The sequence below is a fragment of the Vigna umbellata genome, chromosome 3 (assembly GCF_029865625.1).
Source record: "Vigna umbellata cultivar VRB3 chromosome 3, Vumbellata_1.0, whole genome shotgun sequence".
Classification (NCBI taxonomy): Eukaryota; Viridiplantae; Streptophyta; class Magnoliopsida; order Fabales; family Fabaceae; genus Vigna; species Vigna umbellata.
In genome coordinates this window covers 21,323,418-21,347,051 of record NC_142167.1, presented here as the reverse complement: position 1 = coordinate 21,347,051, position 23,634 = coordinate 21,323,418, and the positions used below count along the sequence as shown (strand labels likewise).

The following is a 23,634-nucleotide window of genomic DNA, read 5'->3' as shown; positions in this document are numbered from 1 at the left end:
AAAACTACATCGAAGGTTTTCATATGTATTAATGATTGAGAAACCACTTTTACACAAAATAGTTTTAATTCATTTAGATGTGTGTAAAAAGCTTAGCATGTACATTACTCTAACTTCATTACACAGAAAATACTCATTATTTTTTTTAGAAAAAAAAATTATGTTTAAGAAGTTCCACCATACACAAAAGTATATGGTACGTTCGATTTTTACATTTTTTTTTTACTTTAAAATATTAATTTTATTTCAAGTCAAACTCTTATTGACTAATAAACATACTATTGAGACCTAATGAAAAACATTCAAATAAAATCAAATTTCAATATAAACTAAATTAAAGTAAGAAAATTATTTTTCTAATCTGTTTACTAAGTTATACCAAAATATTACAAATGAAGAATTGAATAAAATAAGTAAAAATTATTGTATTTAAAAATTTAATTGATTCAAAATACTCTTAATCACATATACTATTTAATTATGTGATTAATTTATAAAATAGGTAAAGATTGTAGGTCATATGTTAGTGAAAAAGAAAAAAAAGAAATTTTGTGGTGGATACATGATAATCAGGGAAGTTTTTGTACTTTTTTTTATCCCTCTTATTTGTATACTAGTATTATATTATTATATTATTACCTTTCTAAGTTCACTACGTCAGAATACCTTTATAAATCTCAAGTTATTACTCAAATTCAAATTTTTGTTTACATTGAGTTTTATCCCAGTTTTTAACAACAAATACCTTTATTAAAGTTCCACATTTAATTAAAAATTTACTAAATAATGTACTTTTGGTTACATTTTTAAAATTTTCAAATCAACTAATTATCTCTTCAATAAAAAAAATATTTGCATCTTAAACTAACTTTAAAATTTATTTTGTGCCATTATGAGTTTTTTATTTTTGGTTTTCATACACTTTTTAAAATAAAACATACTTGTTAAATGAAGCCTAAAATAAATGTAGTTTTAAAATGTTTTAATTTAATTTTAAGCCTAAAATAACTTACATAAACAAAACACATTTTGTGTTGAAGTCCCCTGAATATTTTTCTCTATTTATCCATCAAAATATTTAATTAATTATTTAAAAATAAACTAATCAAATTTTATTTACTTATTTTTGGTAAAGTCAATAAACCAGTTGTTCAACACAGTGGACTAGTTCATAAAGCAGTTTAAGTACAAACATATTTAACATTGCTCTAAAAATTTCTCACATGTAAGCTATAACTTTATTTAACAATTTACTAGCTTACTAGCTTTAAATCTTCTTTTACTATTGTTTCTTATATCTTAAATGCTTATTTTATTATTATTAATTTGTTTTATTTATTATTATTTATTCCAATTTATAGATACAGTGAATCATTATATTACTTTTAATACTTATTAAATCATTTGATAGATCAAAATAAGAAATGTAATTACATTATGCTTTATAAAAATTATACACAATACAAATGGTAAGAGGAAATGCAATGACAATTAATACTTATTACATTAACTTATTTAAATAAATAAAATAAACTACTTAAAATTAAAACATATAACTTCTAAAATAAACAAATGTACAAAAATTTAATAAAATAATTAATTATTTAAAAAATAGATTTTGTTAGGAAATACTAATATAATTTATATAATAAAATTGATATATTTATATATTTTATAATTATTAATTGTTTTAATTTTTAATATAATAAATCATATATTCGATATGTTCATATTTTATATAAATATATTAAATATTTTTAGTCAATTATAATATATAGATAAAATGTAGATTTTACTTTATAAATTCGATTTATGAAATTAAGTCAAACTTTTTTTTTATTTTTTAAAACTACATAATAAGTTTTTGATAGTTATATTATTCTTTCATGATTATTAAGTAATTTATTAGTTTATTTAATATAAATGCTACTAATCTAATATAAAAATTTATAAAAGAAAAGTAAAATAATTACTTTATTTGACTTGACTATAGTTTGAAAAATAAAAGAAATTTATAGGAGGAAGTATGGTAAATAAGTGAGAAAAAGGGTGGCAATATCAAAACTAGCGGCGCCACCCACCTATGTGCCGGATTGGCTGTTACATGACCCCACCAAACATTGTCTCAATGCTCCAAAAAAAAAAAAAACACTCTTCTCTCGTCTCCTCCAACCCTCCCTTCACTTCATTTATATACTCCTTCCTTTCTCTCTCATTCTTCTTCATTTTCTCAATTTCCATCATCACGCCACACACCACTCCGTCTCCATTTCCAATTATTTTTTTCTTTAATTTTCAGATTCCAACAAATACTAAACATTTTCTGCAACCAAACCAAAGCAAAGCAAAGCAACTTTTTCCAGGCAAGAATTCTCTCTCTCTCTTTCCCCTTTCGTTTACTCATCTAACCATATATAGTTGTGTGTGGGTTTATCACGCCGAATGAATTGACTAACCGTCGCTCGCAGCTTGCAACCTTCTTTTCAGTTATTCTCTCTGTTTCTTCTTTCTTTCTCTGCATCCAAATCGCTGTGCTGTGTTTTCATTCTTCTTAACATGCAATCTTATTTCTCCGCTTGATCTTATCATGCAATCTTATTTCTCTGTTTGATCTTTGAGAGTTGATCGGTATTCGGCGGGATCAGAATTTGTTTATCTATTTATTTATGTTGCTGTATATGATCAATGATTCTGAGTTGTTGTTTATGTTTTGTTGCGATGAAGAGTGTTTCACCACTCTGATAAGAAATAATTGATTGATGTTTTTCACCAATCATCTGAACTTGATAGTGTTGAGTTTAATCGGTTTAATCTTTAATCTTCGATTTTCATCTTTAATTTTCAATGTTTAATTTGAGTTTTTCTACTCTTTCAATGTGTGTCACATTTTTGGTAAAGAATATTGGTTTTGATCTGGAGATCGATCGATCTCAGTGAAGACAATCAGCCTGTTTCTGTTGAGACGTATCTGTAGAGATTAGGAAAAAATTAAAAGTTTCTATAGCTTTCAGATGTTAGGTGGTGATTTTTTAATACATTTTATATATTCTGATTTTGATATATGTTTTTAGATCTTCTTTTGTTGAATTTAATGGTAATTGTATATTTGACACTGCATAATAAACAAGGAAGGGCAGAAGATAGAGAAATATTAGTTAAAAAACAAAAGGAAAGAAAGGCTGGATTTCTCTCATTGCCACTGTGTATTACCTGCTATTTAAAAGGCCTTCTCAGGAATCTCAGCCCCTGCCAGCTTCACTTTTGTTCCCAATTTTTTATTTCCTAAGTTCACAATTACCCTTACTCTTTTGGTAAAATTCCGTTTCTGACCTTCACTTTTCACTGTCCTTTTACAACTAGCCAACCAAGGGGGATTTTTGTTTTAAGAAATTTGAAAATTTTATTAAAAAAATATGTTGTTGCTAATAAAAAATGTTTTTTTAAAGAAAACCTTCTTATGTTAGTAAACAAAAAACAACGATAAAGTAAAACAAATAGATAAAGTAAAGCAAATAGATATATTCGCGGTCAAAATTGTTTTTCTATAACAGTAAATTATACACACTTCTGTTTTATTATGATGATGGTAAACAGACAAACACTGGATTTTACTTATTTATTTCTACATAACTATTGTAATTTAGTAATCATAACTATGAATACAAATTTAATTATAATAGACCGGTTTTAACTTTTTTTAATTAATTCAACCAATTATAAATATGCATATTATTTTTTGTTATTTTTATGATAATTATTTTAAAAAAATGTATTCATAGTAAATTTTAATTGATTTATGGTGTTTTTTTTTACTCTAAATCTACTTTAAAATGTTACTCAATTAGTTGTTGGGTACCATGTAACTAAATAAGAGTATATTTTTTAAATCTAATTATTGTAATATAATAACAATCAATTTTTTATTGAATTGAATTTTAAAAGTAAAGTATCATCGTGAAGAGTGCAGATGATCACGAATTAACTTGCTTTAACTTTGCTGTATATACCTTTATTTGAATTTTAAAAGACATCACTAAATATGATATGTTTGGCTTTGCTATAGGAAACGGAAAAAAGTATTGGTGGGGGCTTAGTAGCTAACTATCAAAAGTGGTCCTACTCATATACCATAGATATTAGCAAATTCCGTGTTGATTAATTTTTTATCTTTGAATGTTGGATTTTTGGGTCCCATGATGTTTATGTCTAACCAACGATCCAGATGCAATCTTCTTTCATTTTGGAAAGTTATAGGGTAAATTTGATTTTGGAAAAAAGTAGAAAAAAATGAACAAAAAATTAGGAAATAGGTGGTGGTGGACAGGGAAATGTCTTATTTGTGAGATCAAGCTGTAAGACAGCATTTAGGGACCCACATGGCATCTTCAATAATCCTTCAGAAAACCAGTAACCAGACCAGGTCTTTTGCATGTATAATTAATATAATTAAGGGGTTAATTAACCATTAATAACTTTAACATTAAAAACCTTTACTACAAATCATGTAATGAATTTTATCTAATTCTTTAATAAAAATATTGTTTAAATTTCTTTAGTCATATGATAGCATGTTAATCTTTGTCATTAAATAATTATGACTTGTGTCAGTTTTACCTTTTCTTTCCCACTCATGTTAGGATTAATCTTTCATGCACAGGAAAACTAATGTCAGATTTTGAGGGGTAGAGTTCAGTGAATCATTTAAGAGTGCAAAAATTATAGTTATCATATGAACTAGAATTTATCTAATTATTACTATTTATTGATTCGATATATCCATTTGTCTTTCTAGATTTTCCATGTTTAAAATCGAAATATTTATATTCTTAGACCCTTATTGCATAAGGAAATATTTTTTTATCTGAAAATTATAAGTATTTTAATTATGAATTTCAATAATTATAACGTTTAAGAATGATTAGAATCTGTCGGACATACATATTTTTTAAATTTCTTATAATTCAGATCGACGTTGTTTTAGTTATTTATTTGTTTATTTATCATATTAAATTATCCAATACAAATAATTTCATAAAATGTTTTTTCAATATTATTTTTATTAGAACAATTTCATATTCTCAGGAGCTTATTTATTGTGCTTTGTGGGAAAATTAACATGACAATGAATTCATAAATGAGGTGCCTTAAAAATTGAAATGATTTTCTTGTACTTGTTTCCATAACTTTCTCACGTGAAACTCAAATCTATTACTGTCTCCATGCATATTATTATGTTTGAGGTTGTTTCACATATTTAAAAAAAAATAACTATTTTAATACAGGTAACAAATTTACTAAAATATCCTTGTTCTCTATCTTCCCTTCAATAAATGCATTATTTAGTCTTTCAAACAACTGATTTATTAGAGACAATATTAGAATAGATATTTGATTTTCTCTTTGAAAACTAAGGGACAGATTTCAAATGTTAAAACTACATTATTTTGGGATGGAGGTAGCAAGAAGAATTATGTTATCTGTATAGTAATTTATATTTATATAAGAATATTTTATCGCGTTATCAATTACATGTCATACATTTTTATTGTACAATTTGTTGTACCAATTACATTTTTCTTTTAATAAGATTACGTTAAATCTATTTGAGTTTGGGAGTTACGTTTTAGAGGAGGAGGAAGAGAGAGCAAATTTTTCGTTGTAATAAATATTTGTCATTTCACCTTAAAAAGTAAATTAACATATTAACCTAAACTTTTTTATTTTTACAAACATTTTCACCTTAATTTCTTTTTATTTGTATGGTATAATGATAATGAAATTAATTGTGTTCTGATCTGCCATAAACTCTTATATTTTTCCTGTTCTTCATTTACCTAATTTCTTTTATCACATTTAAGGGTACTACATCTGAATTCCTCTAGTTTCTTCTTTCCTTATAATGCAGTCCTATAAAGAAGCAGACATGGAAGAAGAGACCAAAGTCGTATCAGAGGTTCCAGGGACAAAGGCTGTTGTGGAGGCAGATCATAAGAATGACGCCATCAAGGTATCATTTTCTTCTTGCACTCGTTATTTTACAATTTGCTGGTTGTATAAAGTAGTCTCGGGTTAAAAGTTCTTTCTAAAGCTTCTCTTAGCATCATATCTTGCAGTGTTATCGTTATTGCAATGATCAGTAAGCATCTATTTCCAATTGAATATTTTTATGGAATCCACAGATTGTGCACACCTACTTCTTTTTAGACTCAATAATTGCGTGCTTGTGGAGAGGAGGGGCTTGAATTATTAGTATGGGAGACGTGGACTGAATTAGATCATAGAGAAAGAGAGACGCTATGGTGCTATTTTTTTTTTTCATATACTTAGTTGAAAATTTATAAATTTCAAAGATATTAATGTATCCAGATAGATTATAAGACACATAGAACTTCTAAGATTCTTTTAACGACTGATGGTCATTTAGATATAAGAGACATACGACTTATAACATTCTTTGAATAACTGATGATAAATCATATAATATAAATTTCCAGACCCAATGAATTGCTTAGAACTTCTATTTCACTTTTGATAGGCAATCCTGCTGCCCTATCATAAAAGCATATGATGCTTCATTTAATTGACACTTGAGTATACTTTTACTTTTTATTTATTTATCTTCTAGTTGTTCACCACCTGGAGTTTATAAATAGACATAATTTCAAAAAATATTGTTCTCTAGTTGATCTCTCCATCTTTGAACAACTGCTTTGTATCCATGTCATTAGAGCGGTGATATGACCACTTACTGGATTCTTATTCCATTAACAATAGCTTGAGATTATATCCTGTAACTATTAATAGACGATTTCCATAGTCATTTACCATAGCTCAAAATGTGTAGATGTTCCACTGCTCGGTCTACTGTTGATACTTGATAGTATTATAGTAGCAAAAGCGTTTAGTTCAAACTATACATATGTTTTTTACGTCCATTTTTTTAATGATTTATTGCAGGAGACAAATGGAGGCTTGTCAAGTGAAGTAAAGAAAGAAGAGGAAGAGAATGCCTTAGATGGAGAATTCATAAAAGTCGAGAAAGAAGAGAATGCCACAGATGATAAGTCCCACAAAACTGAAAGAAGCTCAGATTCTCCGAGCAGAGAATTTCTAGAAGCTCAAGAGAAGATACGGGAACTTGATGTTGAACTCCAAAGACTAACAGAATCGTTGAAGACCACTGAGCATGAAAACAATCAGCTGAGGGGAGAGATCTCAGTTACACAACAGAAATTGGAGGAAAGTGGTAAGAAATACGAAGAGCTTGAACTGAGTCACAAGAAATTGCAAGAGCAGACGGTTGAAGCCGAGAATAAATATAATCAGCAGCTGAGCAATCTTGAAGAGGCACTTCAGAGTCAAGAAGTGAAGCAAAAGGAGCTTCTTCATGTGAAGGAAGCATTCGACGATATTAACCTTGAGCTTGAAAACTCCAGAAAGAAGATGCAGGAATTGCAGGACGAGCTGAAACTTTCAGCAGACGAGGCTCGGAAATTCGAGGAACTTCATAAGCAGAGTGGTTCACATGCTGAATCCGAGGGAAAGAAGGCTTTAGAATTTGAGAGACTACTTGAAGAAGCCAAACTGACTGCAAAAGGAATGGAAGATGAGATGGCCTCCCTTAAAGAAGAACTGAAAGGTGTTTATGATAAGATTTCAGAAAATCAAAAGATTGAAGAAGCACTTAAAACAACCACAGCTGAACTTTCTACTATCCAAGAGGAGTTGACACTTTCAAAATCACAGTTGTTGGAAGTTGAGAGAAGACTGTCTTCAAGGGACTCTTTAGTGGATGACTTGACTCGGGAAGTAAACCTGATAAAGACATCAGAAACACAGCTAAAGGAAGACATGTCAGCACTTCAAAATCTATTGGCCACATCGAAGGAAGAACTGCAAGAAAAAAATTCTGAATTGGAAACTGCGAGGTCCAAATTGCGGGAGGAGGAAAAATTGAGGGAATCAATTGAAGCTGCCCTCAAGAATCAAGAAACACAGTTTCTCAATGTAAAAGAGGAGCTGACTAACCTTAAAACAGAAAATGGAACTCTTGAAGCAACCGTGGAAGATCTAACCCTTAATTCAAAGAAGTTTGAGGAGTTATGCGCTGATTTAGAGGGAAAACTAAAGCTATCAGATGAAAACTTTCTTAGAACAGATTCTCTTTTATCTCAGGCGCTTTCAAACAATGCAGAGCTCGAGCTGAAGGTGAAGTCGCTAGAAGATCTCCATAATGAATCTGGCGCTGCTGCAGCTACTGCTACTCAAAGGAGCCTTGAACTTGAGGGACATATTCAGACTTCCGTTGAAGCTGCAGAAGTGGCAAAATCACAATTGAGGGACCTGGAAACACGCTTCATAGCAGCAGAGCAGAAGAACGTGGAGCTTGAGCAACAGTTAAACTTACTACAATTGAAAACCAGTGATGCTGACAGAGAAGTAACTGAGTTGTCCGAAAAAATATCCCATCTCAATGCTAAATTGGAAGAGACCGAGAAAGAGAAGAATCTTGTTAACGACCAATTGCAAGAGTATATGGAAAAGGTCGTTCAACTTGAATCAGACTTGAATCAATCATCTTTGCGGAGTTCAATATTGGAGGAGGAGCTGAAGAAAGTCAATGACAAATGTTCTGAGCATGAAGACCGAGCCACTATGAACCATCAGCGTAGCAGAGAACTGGAAGATTTAATCCAGAGCTCTAACTCCAAATTGGAAGATTCTGGTAAAAAGGTGAGTGAGTTGGAGTTGTTACTTGAAGCAGAGAAATACAGAATTCAGGAACTTGACCAACAAATAAGCACATTAGAAGACAAATGCAGGGTTTCAGATGAGCAAAACAATAAATACCTCAACGATTTGTCTAATTTAACATCAAATCTTGAGGCAATTCAGACACGAACGTCAACCCTCGAAGTTACACTGCAAGCAGCTAATGAAAGAGGAAAGGAGTTGGAAGATTCTCTGAATTCGTTGACGGATGAAAAGAAGAAGTTAGAAGATGCTTCTAGCAGTTTGAATGAGAAGCTTGCTGAGAAAGAAAACCTATTGGAAATTTTGAGGGATGATTTAAATCAAACACAAGGTAAATTGCAAAGCACTGAAAGTGATCTCAGGGCTGCTGAATTGAGAGAGAGTGATATAATTGAGAAACTTAAAGCTTCTGAAGAAAATCTTGTCATTAGAGGAAGAGATATAGAGGAAACTGCTACAAGACACTCGGAACTTCAATTGTTGCATGAGTCTCTGACGAGAGATGCAGAACAGAAACTCCAAGAAGCTGTAGAAAACTTCAGCAACAAGGATTCTGAGGTTCAGTCTCTGCTTGAGAAAATTAAGATTTTGGAGGAACTGATTACACGGGGTGGGGAACAGTCTACATCCTTGAAGAATCAACTTGAAGAGAGTTTGAGTAAACTTTCTTCTTTGGAAAGTGAAAACGAAGTTTTGAAACGACAAGTTCTAGAAGCCGAGAGCAAGATTTCTCAGTCTTTTTCTCAAAATGAATTATTGGTTGGAACAAACATCGACCTGAGAACCAAGATTGATGAACTTGAGGAATCACTGAACCGTGCACTATCAGAGAAGGATGACACTACTCAAGAACTTGTGGCCCATAAGAACAGTCTAGCTGAATTGAATGATTTACAATCAAAATCCACTCAAATTCAAAGTGCAAATGAATCCCGCATTCTAGAAGTAGAATCACAGTTACAAGAAGCGTTGCAGAGGCATACTGAGAAGGAATCAGAAACCAAAGTGTTGAATGAGAAGCTGAATACACTAGAGAACCAAATAAAGCTTTTCGAAGAACAGGCATTAAACGCAGTTGTATCTTCTGGAACTCAAAAAGATGAGCTGGAGCAGAGTCTCATAAAATTAAAGCACCTTCAAACTGTCATTGAGGAACTGCAAAACAAGTCACTCCACCATGAAAAAGAAACTTCTGGGCTAAATTATGAAAACTCAAAGCTTAATCAGGAAATAGCTATCTATGAATCCAAATTAAGTGATTTGCAGTCAAAGCTCTCTGCAGCACTTGCTGAGAAGGATGAAACAGTTAAAGAGATACTCACCTCGAAGAATGCCATCGAAGAATTAGTGTCAAAGCATAGTGCAGAGGTGCAGACGCTGAATTCACAGGTACATGAGATACAGACTATTCGTATTGATATTTCTTTACTTTTCGTTCTTCCATTCCTATTGGTGGTAATATAGTTTTCTGAAATAATCATTTTGTCTAAACCATTATAACTAGAGAAATGATATTGAAATGGTATCCACTTGCAGTTATCTTCAGTGATTGATGAGAAGAACTTGCTAAATGAGACTAATCAGGATATAAAGAAGGAACTTCAGTCTTTTATACTTGACCTTGAAGAGAAGTTGAAGGAACAACAGAAAATTGAAGGCTCTCTGAGATATGAGATCGAAATTCTCAAAATGGAGATTGCTGAGAAATCTGAACTAAATGAAGAGGTAGGGTTGAGAGTTCTTATTTATTTTATTTCTTTGTAAATGAGAGCAAAATTCCGAAACATAGTACCTATCAGAACTAAAATATCGTTAAGAAACTGTTATATTGAATAAGCTTTGCTGATTAATCCGGTGCTTTGCAGGTTGGAAGTGTTCAAGCTGCTGCTTCTCAAAGAGAAGCAGAATTAAATTCAAAACTGGTAGACTATGAACAAACACTCAATGATAGAAATGTGCTGAATGAGAAGGTTGCAGAACTTGAGAAAGAGTTGCAACTTGCACGGGATACTCTTGCTAACCAGGTATGTTGAAAGAAAAAGGTTAAAAAGGAGATATCTGAACTTAATTCTCTTATCATTGCGTTCTTTCTCTTTGGCCACCCCCATATAGTCGATCTACCTCTGCATGTCTATGATATTTATATAACTCACGCTATGGTGTGCAATGTTGAATCATACTGATTGTTTTATTTAATTAAAAAAAAACAGAAAGGAGCAGAATCTCAGAAGTTGGAACTAGAGACAGCCCTGAAGAATTCTGTTGAAGAACTTGAAATTAAGAAAAAAGATATCTCTCTTCTACAGAAACAAGTGGCAGATCTAGAGCAGAAATTGCAACTGGCTAGTGAAAAATCCCCAGTTAAGGTAATTCTCCACCCGAAAGTTCCCGACCACCGGTGTTTGTCCTTGAATGATTTCCTTGTAGGTTTAAAGCCAGATATAACATGATTTGCATTCATTTCAATTTCCCTAATAACACAAAAAGAAAGCAGTCAAAACACTTCCTCGGCAATATTTTCATTGGCTTAATTTGGAAAGAGGGGGTGACATTCGGTGCTGTCTATAGAATATAATAATTATGATTGGAGAAGGCTAAATTCTGAAGGCCCCAATCCAAAAATACACTATTTAGGTTCAGAATTATTCTGTTATTGAATGACATGTTTTTTGTATTGTCTAATGACACTCCAGGGCGATGAGGGTGTTGATCAGAAAGAAGGGTTGGAAGTCAAGTCCAGGGACATTGGATCAATCCTCTCGAGTCCATCGAAAAGAAAAAGCAAGAAGAAGTCAGAAGTACCAAGTCCTCAAACATCATCTGCGTCCGAGACTCATGTTCAAAGTGACCAGGGTTCGTCTGTCATAAATTACAAGTTCATCTTTGGAGTAGCTATTGTGTCCATTGTCTTTGGCATAATTCTTGGGAAGCGTTACTAGTATGAGCAGCGTATGTCTTTTGTTTTTGTTATTCATGGTGATTTTCCCTCTTTTTTTTCTCCTTTCCCGTTGATTAACTATCAGATTGAAAGCTTTCTTTGCATGCTTTCAAGCTCAACTTTTCAGGTTGGTCAGGAACTTGTTTTCATCCTATTCTTATTTTTTATGTAAAAGAAATGGGGGTTGGTTAATGTTTTATTTCATTTATAGTTTGAATTTTTAATAATTTGAGTTCGAGTTGTTTTTGCTATGGAGCTCATTTTTCTTCTCAAATTGATGTCTCGAGTGGGAGGATTTGGGCAACTAGAAAACGTTGTACTAGACCATAGTGTAAAGATTTATTTGCTTTCTTCTTCCTACTATGTATAATATTTTGAAAAATATATTTTTTATTAGGGTGCAGTGTTTGCATTAAATTAGGCTGGGTTATGCCCTGCTATATTTTGTATTTATTTACAATACCCTTTTTGAAGTATTAATTAGAACTACAAATATCAAGGTCATTAAAAAATGTAAAATATAAAAAGTATATTTTTGTTTGGGAATTTATTCAATGTAATAAGAAGCTATTGATCGAATTATGCTTTTATTATGATTTTTCATGGTGAAATCAATATTTAGATGGAACATTTTTTGTTAGGTTCAAAATTATAAATGATAATTGGGACATAATTCTCTTCATCAAAAAACGTATTAGTCTAAATGTTATGATTCAAACTCACCTAACAATGTAACAAAACAATTTATATATTTTGCTACACAATTTTGACACTCAATTTTGAAGGCAAAACGAGATAATATTAAGAAGGTACAAATTCAAAATAAATGAGTTTAAAAGTCTGTTTCAGCCCAGTGTCCAAACCTATCTTTACTATACTCAACACCCCAATTTACTATTTTCAATCCCCTCAAATAACAACATTATTATTATCTTCCATTATGATATAAAATTAACCTTCATTCATTACCTTAATTTCATGATTAAATAAATTACTGCTTAAACTGTTTCTAATTTAATTTTTACTTTTTAATTTATTTCAAACACTTATATTAATACACAAGTCCTTATTATTATTTCGCAGCTAACATTTAAAAACATTATAACTGTTTTCTCATAATATGTCCCTCACAGACAATTGATTCATTTTTGTACAGAAAAAATAGTCCAATTAAAAACAAACTGCAAATGTAAGCCACAAATTAACACATATTGGATTCCACCACGTTGTATTTGAGTTGAAATTAATTTTATGCCAAAATAATACATTTACAACGATCAATTCACTAATTAAAGAATTTTTATTGGTAGGAATTGAACTCATTAAAAAATTTATAACAATTCATACACCTCACTAAATTGATTGAGCTCAACCTCTTCGTAACTAATGAATTAATTAATTTAATAGAAGTGAGCTTATTTAAAGACAATAATAGTAACAAACATCATCTTAAGAAAAAATAAAATGGAGAAATCGATTTAAAAAAAGATAAAAATTATTATACTTTATTAGTACATATCGACTAACTAATATATATTGATATTCATCGTCTAAATGTAGAAAAAACTGGTCAATTATTATTAGAATCAGTTAAATATTTAATTAGTTTAAAGAAATAAATAATTATATTTAAAAAAATAGTTGTAATTAAGTTATTCATAATGAAAAATTTATATAAAATTATAAATTTAAGTAAAATATATAGTTGAAAGTTTTATGACATATTTGTTATTGTTAAAAAAAAAGTAAAGTTTAAATCTAATTTAATTTTATAAAATTAGTTTATCAAATAAAATTTACCTCCACTTACATATTTTATTTTAAATTGATTCTGATGTATAATTGACGAGCTACTTCAAACCTATTCTCCTTGTACAAATAAAATGTTACATGCAAAGTGGAAAATCCCAAGAAGAAAAAAAAAAGTTTGTTGGGCATGCTTACATGCGAATTCAGCTTTCTTTCTTTTCAATTTGAAGAGCAATTTGGAAGACGAAAAGCGTTTGTTTTTTATTACAACCTCTTACCTTTCTCACTTTTTCCAATGACAATACATCTTACTACCTCGTTACTACTTCTATGTAAGACATTTCCATCGTCATCAATTCATCAACATCTTTATTTTAGATCCGACAAAATACAATAATCACAATTATCTACTTATTTTCATATTTAAATATATTCTAACAGGATAATGATACTTTGACAACATCTTTTTAATAATATTTTAATATTGTCTATGTATCATTCTGTGATTAATCTATATTGGTGTTTATGATTATTATTATTGATTGTGAAATAATTTTGGACCAATCACATAATAACATTTAAATAGTGTTAAAATGTTGTCAAAAAAATATTATCAAAATATTATTGTCCATTCTAATATCATCAACAATACTCAGTGCTTAGAAAGTTAAACATAATTAAAGTTTAGCTAATTTAATACTCTCTTATATTATTAAAATATTAGAATTAAATTTATTTGTTATCTTTAAATGGAAAATAATTTCTGTTTTAAATTTTGTTACCTTTTTTGTTTCTAAAATTTAAAAGTGAATAAATATAATTATTTTAACTTAATTACATTATTATTTTACACATAAAAAGGTGTTTTTATGATGTTATTTCAACTAAACATGTTGAATAGTATAAATAAGTTAAATGTTAACTTAAAATGTAAAAAAAAATTAATATTATTAGACAAAAAAAGTTACGTAATTTTTAAGATAGTTTGCGGCTTTTATTTTAATAAAAGTATCTTACATGATTTATATTTTAATTACTATTTTATTCAAGTACTGATATGAATATACATTTTAAAATAGAAAATATTTTTATTTTTAATATTATTATTTAAAATCCTATTATATTTTATGTCATGTGACCAGAATAATTGAAGATTGGGATTTAAATTGACGAGTTTACCCTCCAATGAAATGAATTAATATTGATGTTATTTATTCTCCACCACACAAATACACATTTTCTTAACTTGATGATTTTCATGGTGTCTGTGACTGAAGTGACTGGACAATAGTAGAACTTTCTTAACATTCAATAATTGAATATGAGAGATTCTTCCATACCTTCTTTATCTTACCAATCTCTTGTTCTTCTTTTTCGTTGCATTTGCAAAAAGTATAAATTGTGTTATGTACAAATTTTTTATTTAAATTAAAGTAAAAAGAAATCAGATTTAATCCACCAAAGTGACTTTTAGATCAAATTGAATTTACTTGTCGATACTCAAATGTACTTATTTTAGGGTATAGAGTCCATAATTTCACCTTTATACTTTAAACCTGTTATCCTTATTTTCTTTCTTTTGCAAAATCCAATTCCGAATAGTAAATACGTGTTAAAGATATTACGAGGTTTAAGTTAGTTTAAGTTAGTTTTTATTTACATGAACTGATTGGTCTGTGTACCGTATGATACCTGAATTCACCAACGGTCAACGAGTAACACGGACGACTGTTTGTCGAGCCTTCTTACGATTATAATGTCACGATCGTAGGAATGTCGAACACTTCTTAACGTCAATCGTCTGTTGATGTCGACACATTGGTGATCGACAAGCAAACAGCGATGTCGCGACACATAACACTCACAAGTTTGTGTCGATACACCAGGCGCTCGACAATCAGTGAGCGATTCCTAATTTAGCGGTTAGGAGTAAACGGTTACGAATATCAGTCAATGCCACGAATCACGGGAATAACTGACCCAGTATCAAACACGATCTAACAGTTACAACTTCCAAGTAGTCAACTTCGGTAACTGACCGGATTTTCAGGTAAACGGTTATTTTACTGTTTTAAATATGAAAAGCACAGAGGAAAAAAGGTACGTTTTTTCCTAGGGAGAGATTTTATGATTTTTCACTATTATTGAATGAGGAGAGTTCTACGATTCCCTTTTTTTCCTGACTTGAGCGTCGGAGTGCCTTCGCAGGTACCCAGCCCATTTTCCCCTCAAAGAGCTTAACACAGGAAGAGAGATATCACAGTATCAGCATCACAGGGAGAAGCAACAACGATTCGTTAGGTTCGTATCTCGGTCTCAACATCCATACTGAAACAGTCTGTATAATACAATACGGATTGGATAAAAAATAAGTATATATTAATTCTGAATGAAAAGAAGACACGTCTAAACGAGTGAAACTAAATCCTTAAAAAAAATGATATAATGTGAAAGATAGTAAACAGTAAAATGAAAGGGTAAAAATGTCAAATGCACAAATAAAAGAGTATAGAATATGGTTTAGAGACAAGAAAAGAGTTTCGTATTTGAAAGAAACAAAAGGTTTAAAATATTTATTGTGAGTATGAAAAAGAGATAAATAATAAATAATTATTTGCTTGACAGGAGTGATGTAGTTGAGAAAATGAAAGAGTTTTTCTTTGGACATGGAACTTCACTTATAACAATTATCATCACAGTAACAGTAGAATGAAATTAAAAAAAGAAGTGAAACGTGAGATATTTTATTTATATTAGATTCGGCAAGTTCATTAACAAAAATAAATGGATATTAAATGTAACCACTTTACTTTACTTTGTTATTTAAATTTATATTTATAAATTTTTGAATAAATTAATAATTTTATTTAGTTTAAGTTAATCATTATCAATTTTAATTATTATTTAAGAATAATCTCTCAGTACATCTTATCCAACCAACCGTATTTTATACGATATTTTTGACTGATCAGGCTTACAAATCACAATACAGTACATTAATATTTTTATTAAATGGAAGTCAACGAAGATAAAATATAAAAAAGGATAAGATTTAATATTGATTAATAAGAAGAATGTAATTTAGGTGACGGAAAAAAGAAAGATGGAATGCAAGTAGATAGAAGAATAAAAAAGGAACGGTGTTGATTAAAAGGAGAGATTTCATTTTCTGATGTCCTACGTAGGACATGAGACAATATTAATTTGATAAGTAAATAAAATAAAAGAAAGGCATGACGTGATTATGAAACTAATCATCCTTAATTAATCCCAAAGCTGCATGATTAGCGAGAGAGAATAATTAATGAGGGGAATTAGGGATATAAAACGGAGGTAAGGACAGATTGAAAAGAAAACGGAGGAACCAAAGAGGATAACATAACACCCAAGCCAAACTAACTTTTATGCCTGCAAAGTTATAACCCTTTCTGTCTCCTTTTATCTCTCTCTCTCTCTCTCTCTAAGATGGTTTATGCAATTCTCTCTCTAAAAAACCAAACACTCATATTCTGACACAGCCTCTACCTATCTGCTAAAACTTTCCTTGTCTTTCCCTCTCAGTTTTGTCACTTTTCCCCCAAAAGTTTCCTCCAAAGCTTTCGATTCTCTCTCGCTCTCCACCGATCATGCTTCAAAGCTTGGTCCCGCGATCCCCCCGCACTTCCAACCCTAACGACATGAAAACTAAGCGACCCGTTGACACCGCTGATTCTCCCGCCGATCAACCTTCTTTCAAGCGGACCAACTTCTCCGCCGATACTGCTACCGAGGACGACCAGGCCTTCGATCCCCAGCCTCACGCCGGCGAGTCCACCGGCCTCAAACTTCTTGGCCTCCTCCTCCAATGCGCCGAGTGCGTCGCCATGGATAAACTCGACTTCGCCAACGACCTCCTCCCGGAGATCGCCGAACTGTCTTCTCCGTTCGGTACCTCGCCGGAGCGCGTCGGGGCTTACTTCGCGCAGGCGCTGCAGGCGCGTGTGGTGAGCTCCTGCCTCGGCTCGTACTCTCCGCTGACCGCGAAATCTGTAACCCTAACTCAGTCGCAGCGAATCTTCAACGCCTTCCAATCCTACAACTCGGTCTCGCCGCTGGTGAAGTTCTCTCACTTCACCGCGAACCAGGCTATCTTCCAGGCCCTGGAAGGGGAGGATCGCGTCCATATCATCGACCTCGATATCATGCAAGGTCTCCAATGGCCGGGATTGTTCCACATCCTTGCCTCTCGCTCGAAGAAGATCCGCTCCATGAGAATCACCGGATTCGGATCCTCCTCGGAGCTCCTCGACTCTACCGGCCGGAGACTCGCGGATTTCGCGAGCTCGCTTGGGCTACCGTTTGAGTTTCACCCGGTGGAGGGGAAAATCGGAAGCGTGACCGAACTGAGTCAACTCGGCGTTCGAGCCAACGAGGCGATCGTGGTGCACTGGATGCATCATTGCTTGTATGACATAACCGGGAGCGATTTAGGGACGTTGAGATTGCTGACTCAGCTTAGACCTAAACTGATCACGACCGTCGAGCAGGACCTGAGCCACGCCGGGAGCTTCCTGGCGCGGTTCGTGGAGGCCTTGCATTATTACAGCGCGTTGTTCGACGCGCTCGGGGATGGTTTGGGTGCGGACAGCCTCGAGAGGCACACGGTGGAGCAGCAGCTTTTGGGCTGCGAGATCAGGAACATCGTGGCCGTGGGCGGGCCCAAGAGAACCGGTGAGGTTAAGGTGGAGCGGTGGGCGGATGAGCTGAAACGGGCCGGGTTTCGGCCCGTTTCACTCCGGGGCAACCCTGCTGCACAAGCCAGTTTGTTGCTGGGAATGTTCCCTTGGAGAGGTTATACGCTGGTCGAAGAGAATGGTTCCTTGAAGCTTGGTTGGAAGGACCTTTCTCTGTTGATCGCCTCTGCTTGGCAGCCCTCTGATTTGATTACTTACCCCGATTGATTCCAATTCAAAACCCCCATTGTTCTTCTGAGGAAGCTGCCACCGTTGGTTCCTTCCATAATTCTTCTTTTTTATCATCTTCTGCTCCAACACTCCAATCCAACAACGGACATGGCTGGCTAGCAGAGAGGATAATCTCTTCTTAAGTTACTGAATTCAAAGTGATCGATCATTGCAAGTATCAACAAGTATGGTTTTGGAATTGGTTCCTTATATTAAATATTTATTAATTTATTTTTATCAATTGTTTAATTGATTCAGACTCCAAGGAGGAACAGAAGCCAGGGAAGTAATCGTTAGGGTTGGTTGTTTCTCCTATTAGATGGGAATGGAAGAGGGTATGTAATATTTTGTAATGGGGGGTGGGAAGTGATGGAGCGTTGTGTATAATAACAATAATAATCATAAGGGTGAGGTTGGCAATACCAAAGATGGGTCCTTTTTGTTTGTGACGTTTGAGAAGATGGAGGGTATGGTTTTAGGTTGAATTAGTAATGATAGCTTCAGTTGAATTAATAAGGTATGACGTTTGATCCACGTCTAATGGTTCCGTGGAGAATTTGGATGCAACAATTGAATGCATAGCAGAGGTATGGGGATGTGCCTATGCAAACAGAACAGACCCTACTCTAAGCAATAGAATATTTCTGCCTCTCTTCTTCCACCACTCAATTTCTTCATCACTCTCTTCAACCCTAACATTTCATCTTTCCACGTTCTTCCTCGACCCTACTTTTTTTCTTATGTCCTCTTCCTCGTTTAATCAATTCTTACTCCTTTTAGTCAAAGTTTATTTGCAATTTAGGATTTCATTTATAAAAAACCTCTTTCTAACTTTAAACAGTCATAAAAGTGACAATGCATAACTTGTAAGAAATGGGTTTAACCCTTTTTAGAAATAAATGTAACAGATCGTTTTAGTTAGGTCTTGGTGAAATCAAGCTTAATTACATTTGGATAAATTCACTTGACTGGATTTAATTCTAGCTCCCGAGTACTAAAGCATCACAATTATTATAAAAAGTTGCTCGAAACATATGTTATGATTATGTGTCATATCCATCACATCCTTAAATCCACCTTTACATCTTATTTTTCTCCGAAAGTTGGTCATTTTTTCTTTATTATTCATAATTGATTTTCAAAGAAAATCTACATCACACGTTTGAAGCCACACCTCACATAAAATCCAATTGCTACTTCACTTACAAACTGTTGCAGTGATCATTTATTCAGCACCATCGGTGTGAAACAAAGTACACTCTGTGATGTGCAAGATATGTCTGGGAAGTCTTCTTTAATCTTCGATCCTCTTGATGTTAATGGCTCAACGTTGGTTTTGTGAAATCTCAAGGAAGGTTATTCTTAATAGATATGAAGTGTGTGAGTATTTTATTCACATGAAGTAGTCATTGGTTCAAATATACAAGAATATAGTTCTTAATTAATGGTGGGACACCGACAAGTGTACGAGGATCATGTTATGAGATCAAAGCCTGATTTGCAGTTCGAAAATAGAAAGGAATTTGATCTGACTCAAATGAGAAAAAAAAAATTAAGCTTTGTCCGTGCTTAGAGGTTCGGGCATCCTCTTTCAGTGTGATATTTTCTTTACGGTTGGTGATAAAAAAAATAGAGATATATGAAAAAACACTTTTGACTTTCTATTAAAAGATGGTAAAAGGTTTGAATTATTCGTACCCTTTTATATTTTTATAAGTATTTTCTTATTAATAATTAATAATACACTACACATTATATGAATAGCTTCCGTTATTGCTTTTAACTCAATATTTTCTCAATAAAAATATACCCACGTGTTCCATAAAATAATATTCCTGCAGTGTGTGCTGTTATTCATTCCATATATACCACTGTTTTATTTTATTTTTCTGTGAAATAAATAACCTAGTTAGATCCAGTCCAAAGAGTAAGACAACACTATTCTAGGCCCAACAAATAATGATAACTTGTAAAATGGCCCAGAACTAGCCCACCTGAACGAAGAAAATGACTCTCTCAACTCACAAGTCAAAATCAAAACAAAATCAAGCCATTGGCTTCTTCTTCTGCAGGATCTCAAGAGAATGACGATGCCACAGAGAAAGATTGGGATTTTTATTTTGTTCGGTATTACCGTTTTACCTTAGTGCATGTTCGGGCAAAAATAGTTTTTAAATTTTTAGATAATCCATTAAATCTCGACCATGAGTTAATTTTTTAATATATGCTTTTTAATTTTTATATATATAAACCTCAAAATTAAGCCTATGATGACATATTTAAAGAACATTATTAAATTGATTAATGGCATTTGAATTGTTCCACAGATGGGTGAGGATAATTTTGAGTTTTACTAAAACTTAGGTGTGAATTCAATCAGTCAAATTGCAGTATTATTTACGTAGTGATGCTCCCTTTTACTGAAGGAACAGATTGATTGATCTGTTGTTAAAGTGAATAATTATGGAGGAACACGTCCAAAGCATCACTCTCAATTCCAACACATTCACAGAACATCCTAAGGAGTCGAAAACATCAATTTCTGACACCACGTTGCAACCACACATTTTGTCTATTTCTGCTAACAAGTCTCACAAAAAGGACAAACCTCCATCTCCAAACAACTTTTTCTTAATTTGCACCTTCCTTTTTGGCTTTTTTCAAATTAGCTCCATCCTATGTTCTAAGGCTTAAGTTGAATTTCTTTAGATAACTTTGTACTCTTGTAAAATAATTTACTTTTTTTTTTCATCTTCCTTTGTGTTAATATGACATTATATATATATATATATATATATATATATATATATATATATATATATATATATATATATATATATATATATATATATATATATATTACCTTTTGTTTTTATCTACGAATGCCACTGTTTTAGTTTCTGTATGTTTTTTTAATCTATGTGAACATATTTTACCTTTTATTTTAATTTTCCATTAACATCTACTTTTAATGATTAATGATGACATAGTGACTTGCTAAATAATTTTTTTATAACGTCATATATATATAAAGACATTCTCATAACATCACAATGATTAATGTTATATTAGGATATGACATTTTAAGATATATCAACTTGGTTATAGTTAACCAAATAATTAAGAAAACAAAAAAAGAAGTAAGGGGGAGATTTTAAAAAAATGCTATTTTTTAAGCTTTTTTCTTTTCAAACTATGATGAAAACAATAATAAGATGAACCATATATAGGTTATATCTTATGTCTATATATGTTGATACAAAAAAAAATTGATACACTTATTTATAGTTAAAAAAAATCATTGTGGATAATGTATATCATTAAATAACATATATTTAAACTGTCCAATGTTGATATGTTTTTTTAATAAAGTTTGTACCGGTAATTTTATTTTTTTAGTTTTTAATTAATTTTAAGTTTTAGTTATTCTTGTCTAAGCACAAAAATGTTTTATTTTAGAAAAACTGTAGTGTAGTATTTGTATGGCTTTTCATAAATTAATTTTTAACTAATTTTACTTCTTTAGTTAATTTAATACTCTTTATAATTTTTATTTAAGCACAACAATGTTAATTAAAAAATTAGTGTAATTTCAAAAGCTTCGCAATCAAAACATTAAAGTTAGTTAGATAAACTTCTATCCCAAAATCTCTATTTTTCTAAACAAATTTATAAACCAGTTAAAAAAAATTACGTTAATTGAAACAATCTTGAGATGCATTCTGAGTGGTATTTTGTTTAAGTTTTGAAAACATGGTTGTGTAAATTATTACCACCGTCATTAGCGAGGTAATTAAAATTCAGGAATTCTATATTTTTTTAAGGTAAATGCTTATTAAAAAAAATATATAAAACTAATATAAATATTGATTAAAAAAAACAAATGTTGCATGTGATCATATTGATTAAAAAAAGATGTTTTAGGAAAAGAAAAAGGATAGGAAGATGATTTTTCCAAGTCCTAAGTCACGAAGAGAGGGGAAGAAAATAAAATAAACATGTTATTCAATTTAGATAATTTAAAATGTATAGTCACTTTTTCTCTTACAAAATTCTCTATAATGGACAAAATAGAAACAATAGAGAAAAGGTTTAATAGGTTCGGAGGTCCCTATATTTGTGGGTTCGTTTCAATTGGGTCCTCCAATTTTGAAAGTGATCAATTTGGTCCCTAATTTAACAAAATTGAGTCAATAATACCCTTTCCGTTAAATGTAATGGACGACGTTAACTTTTTAAACATGTGGCATGTTGAGGCATCCTTTTATTTGCAGGTTGCACAGTTTTATTTGAAGGATGCTTCAACATACCACATGTTTAAAAAGTTAATGTCGTCCATTACATTTAACGGAAAGGGTATTATTGACTCAATTTTGTTAAATTAGGGACCAAATTGATCACTTTCAAAATTGGAGGACCCAATTGAAATGAACCCACAAATATAAGCACCTCCGAACCTAGTAAACCTAGAGAAAATTATATGTTAACATTTAGTTTTCTTTTCGTTTATTTTTTTTTCATTTTTATATATTTTCAATCAAATACAAATTGAAAATATAAATTCCACCGTTGAACCATTCAATATCTTGAATTAGGAGACCAAGTCGTGCTCCCTTTTGTGCATGACGCATGTGACACCAATCTTCGAATGAACGTTCTGCGTACGGAACTTTGAAATAATTGAGTTCACAAAAATTTATATCAAATTACGATTAATCGCAATATTATTTTTTTAATGATCACTTATAATGATATATAAATTATATAGAATTTGTAAATCCTTTTTCTAATATATAAATGCATCTCTTCCACGTTTTTATAATGGTATTAAAACAAAACCAATTTATCTGTAACTAATGTTTGAAGAGAATGATTATCAAGTGAGAGTTAATTAAAGTTTATATTAAGTAACATGAAGAATAGAAATTGAGTTGAGAATCATCATCAAAATTCAATAGTTTTTTTGGTATATGAGAAATTTAGATAGTTGTGTGTTGAAGAATTTGTATTTTTTTATTTAAAAAAATGTATGATTTAGAACTTTTTATGAAAAATTGTATGAGAAGATTTACATTTTTTGTTAGAAAATTGTAATTTGTAGTTTTTGTCAAAAAAAAAGTATGTGTTGAGTAAGAAACTTTTGTTGAGTAATCCTAAATATAAATTTTGAATGTTGAATCACTCTAAATTTTTTGTGTGCTTTTATTTAAATATTTGTACTTATTTATATGTGTGTTTTTGCTTGAAGAT

At 31.5% G+C, this 23,634-nt stretch overlaps 2 protein-coding genes across 2 annotated transcripts; both read left to right on the top strand.

Moving 5' to 3' along the window:
* Positions 1-2,150: 2,150 nt before the first annotated feature.
* Positions 2,151-12,095, top strand: LOC124829546 (early endosome antigen). Its single transcript, XM_047303078.2, has 7 exons — positions 2,151-2,363; positions 5,906-6,007; positions 6,958-10,143; positions 10,291-10,479; positions 10,620-10,778; positions 10,965-11,120; positions 11,448-12,095. The coding sequence occupies exons 2-7, from the start codon at positions 5,924-5,926 to the stop codon at positions 11,691-11,693; spliced, it is 4,020 nt and encodes a 1,339-aa protein (XP_047159034.1). The 5' UTR covers positions 2,151-2,363; positions 5,906-5,923; the 3' UTR covers positions 11,694-12,095.
* A 4,684-nt stretch (positions 12,096-16,779) lies between these two features.
* On the top strand, positions 16,780-19,048 carry LOC124829547 (GRAS family transcription factor). Its single transcript, XM_047303079.2, has one exon. The coding sequence runs from the start codon at positions 17,068-17,070 to the stop codon at positions 18,379-18,381; it is 1,314 nt and encodes a 437-aa protein (XP_047159035.1). The 5' UTR covers positions 16,780-17,067; the 3' UTR covers positions 18,382-19,048.
* Positions 19,049-23,634: the final 4,586 nt, after the last annotated feature.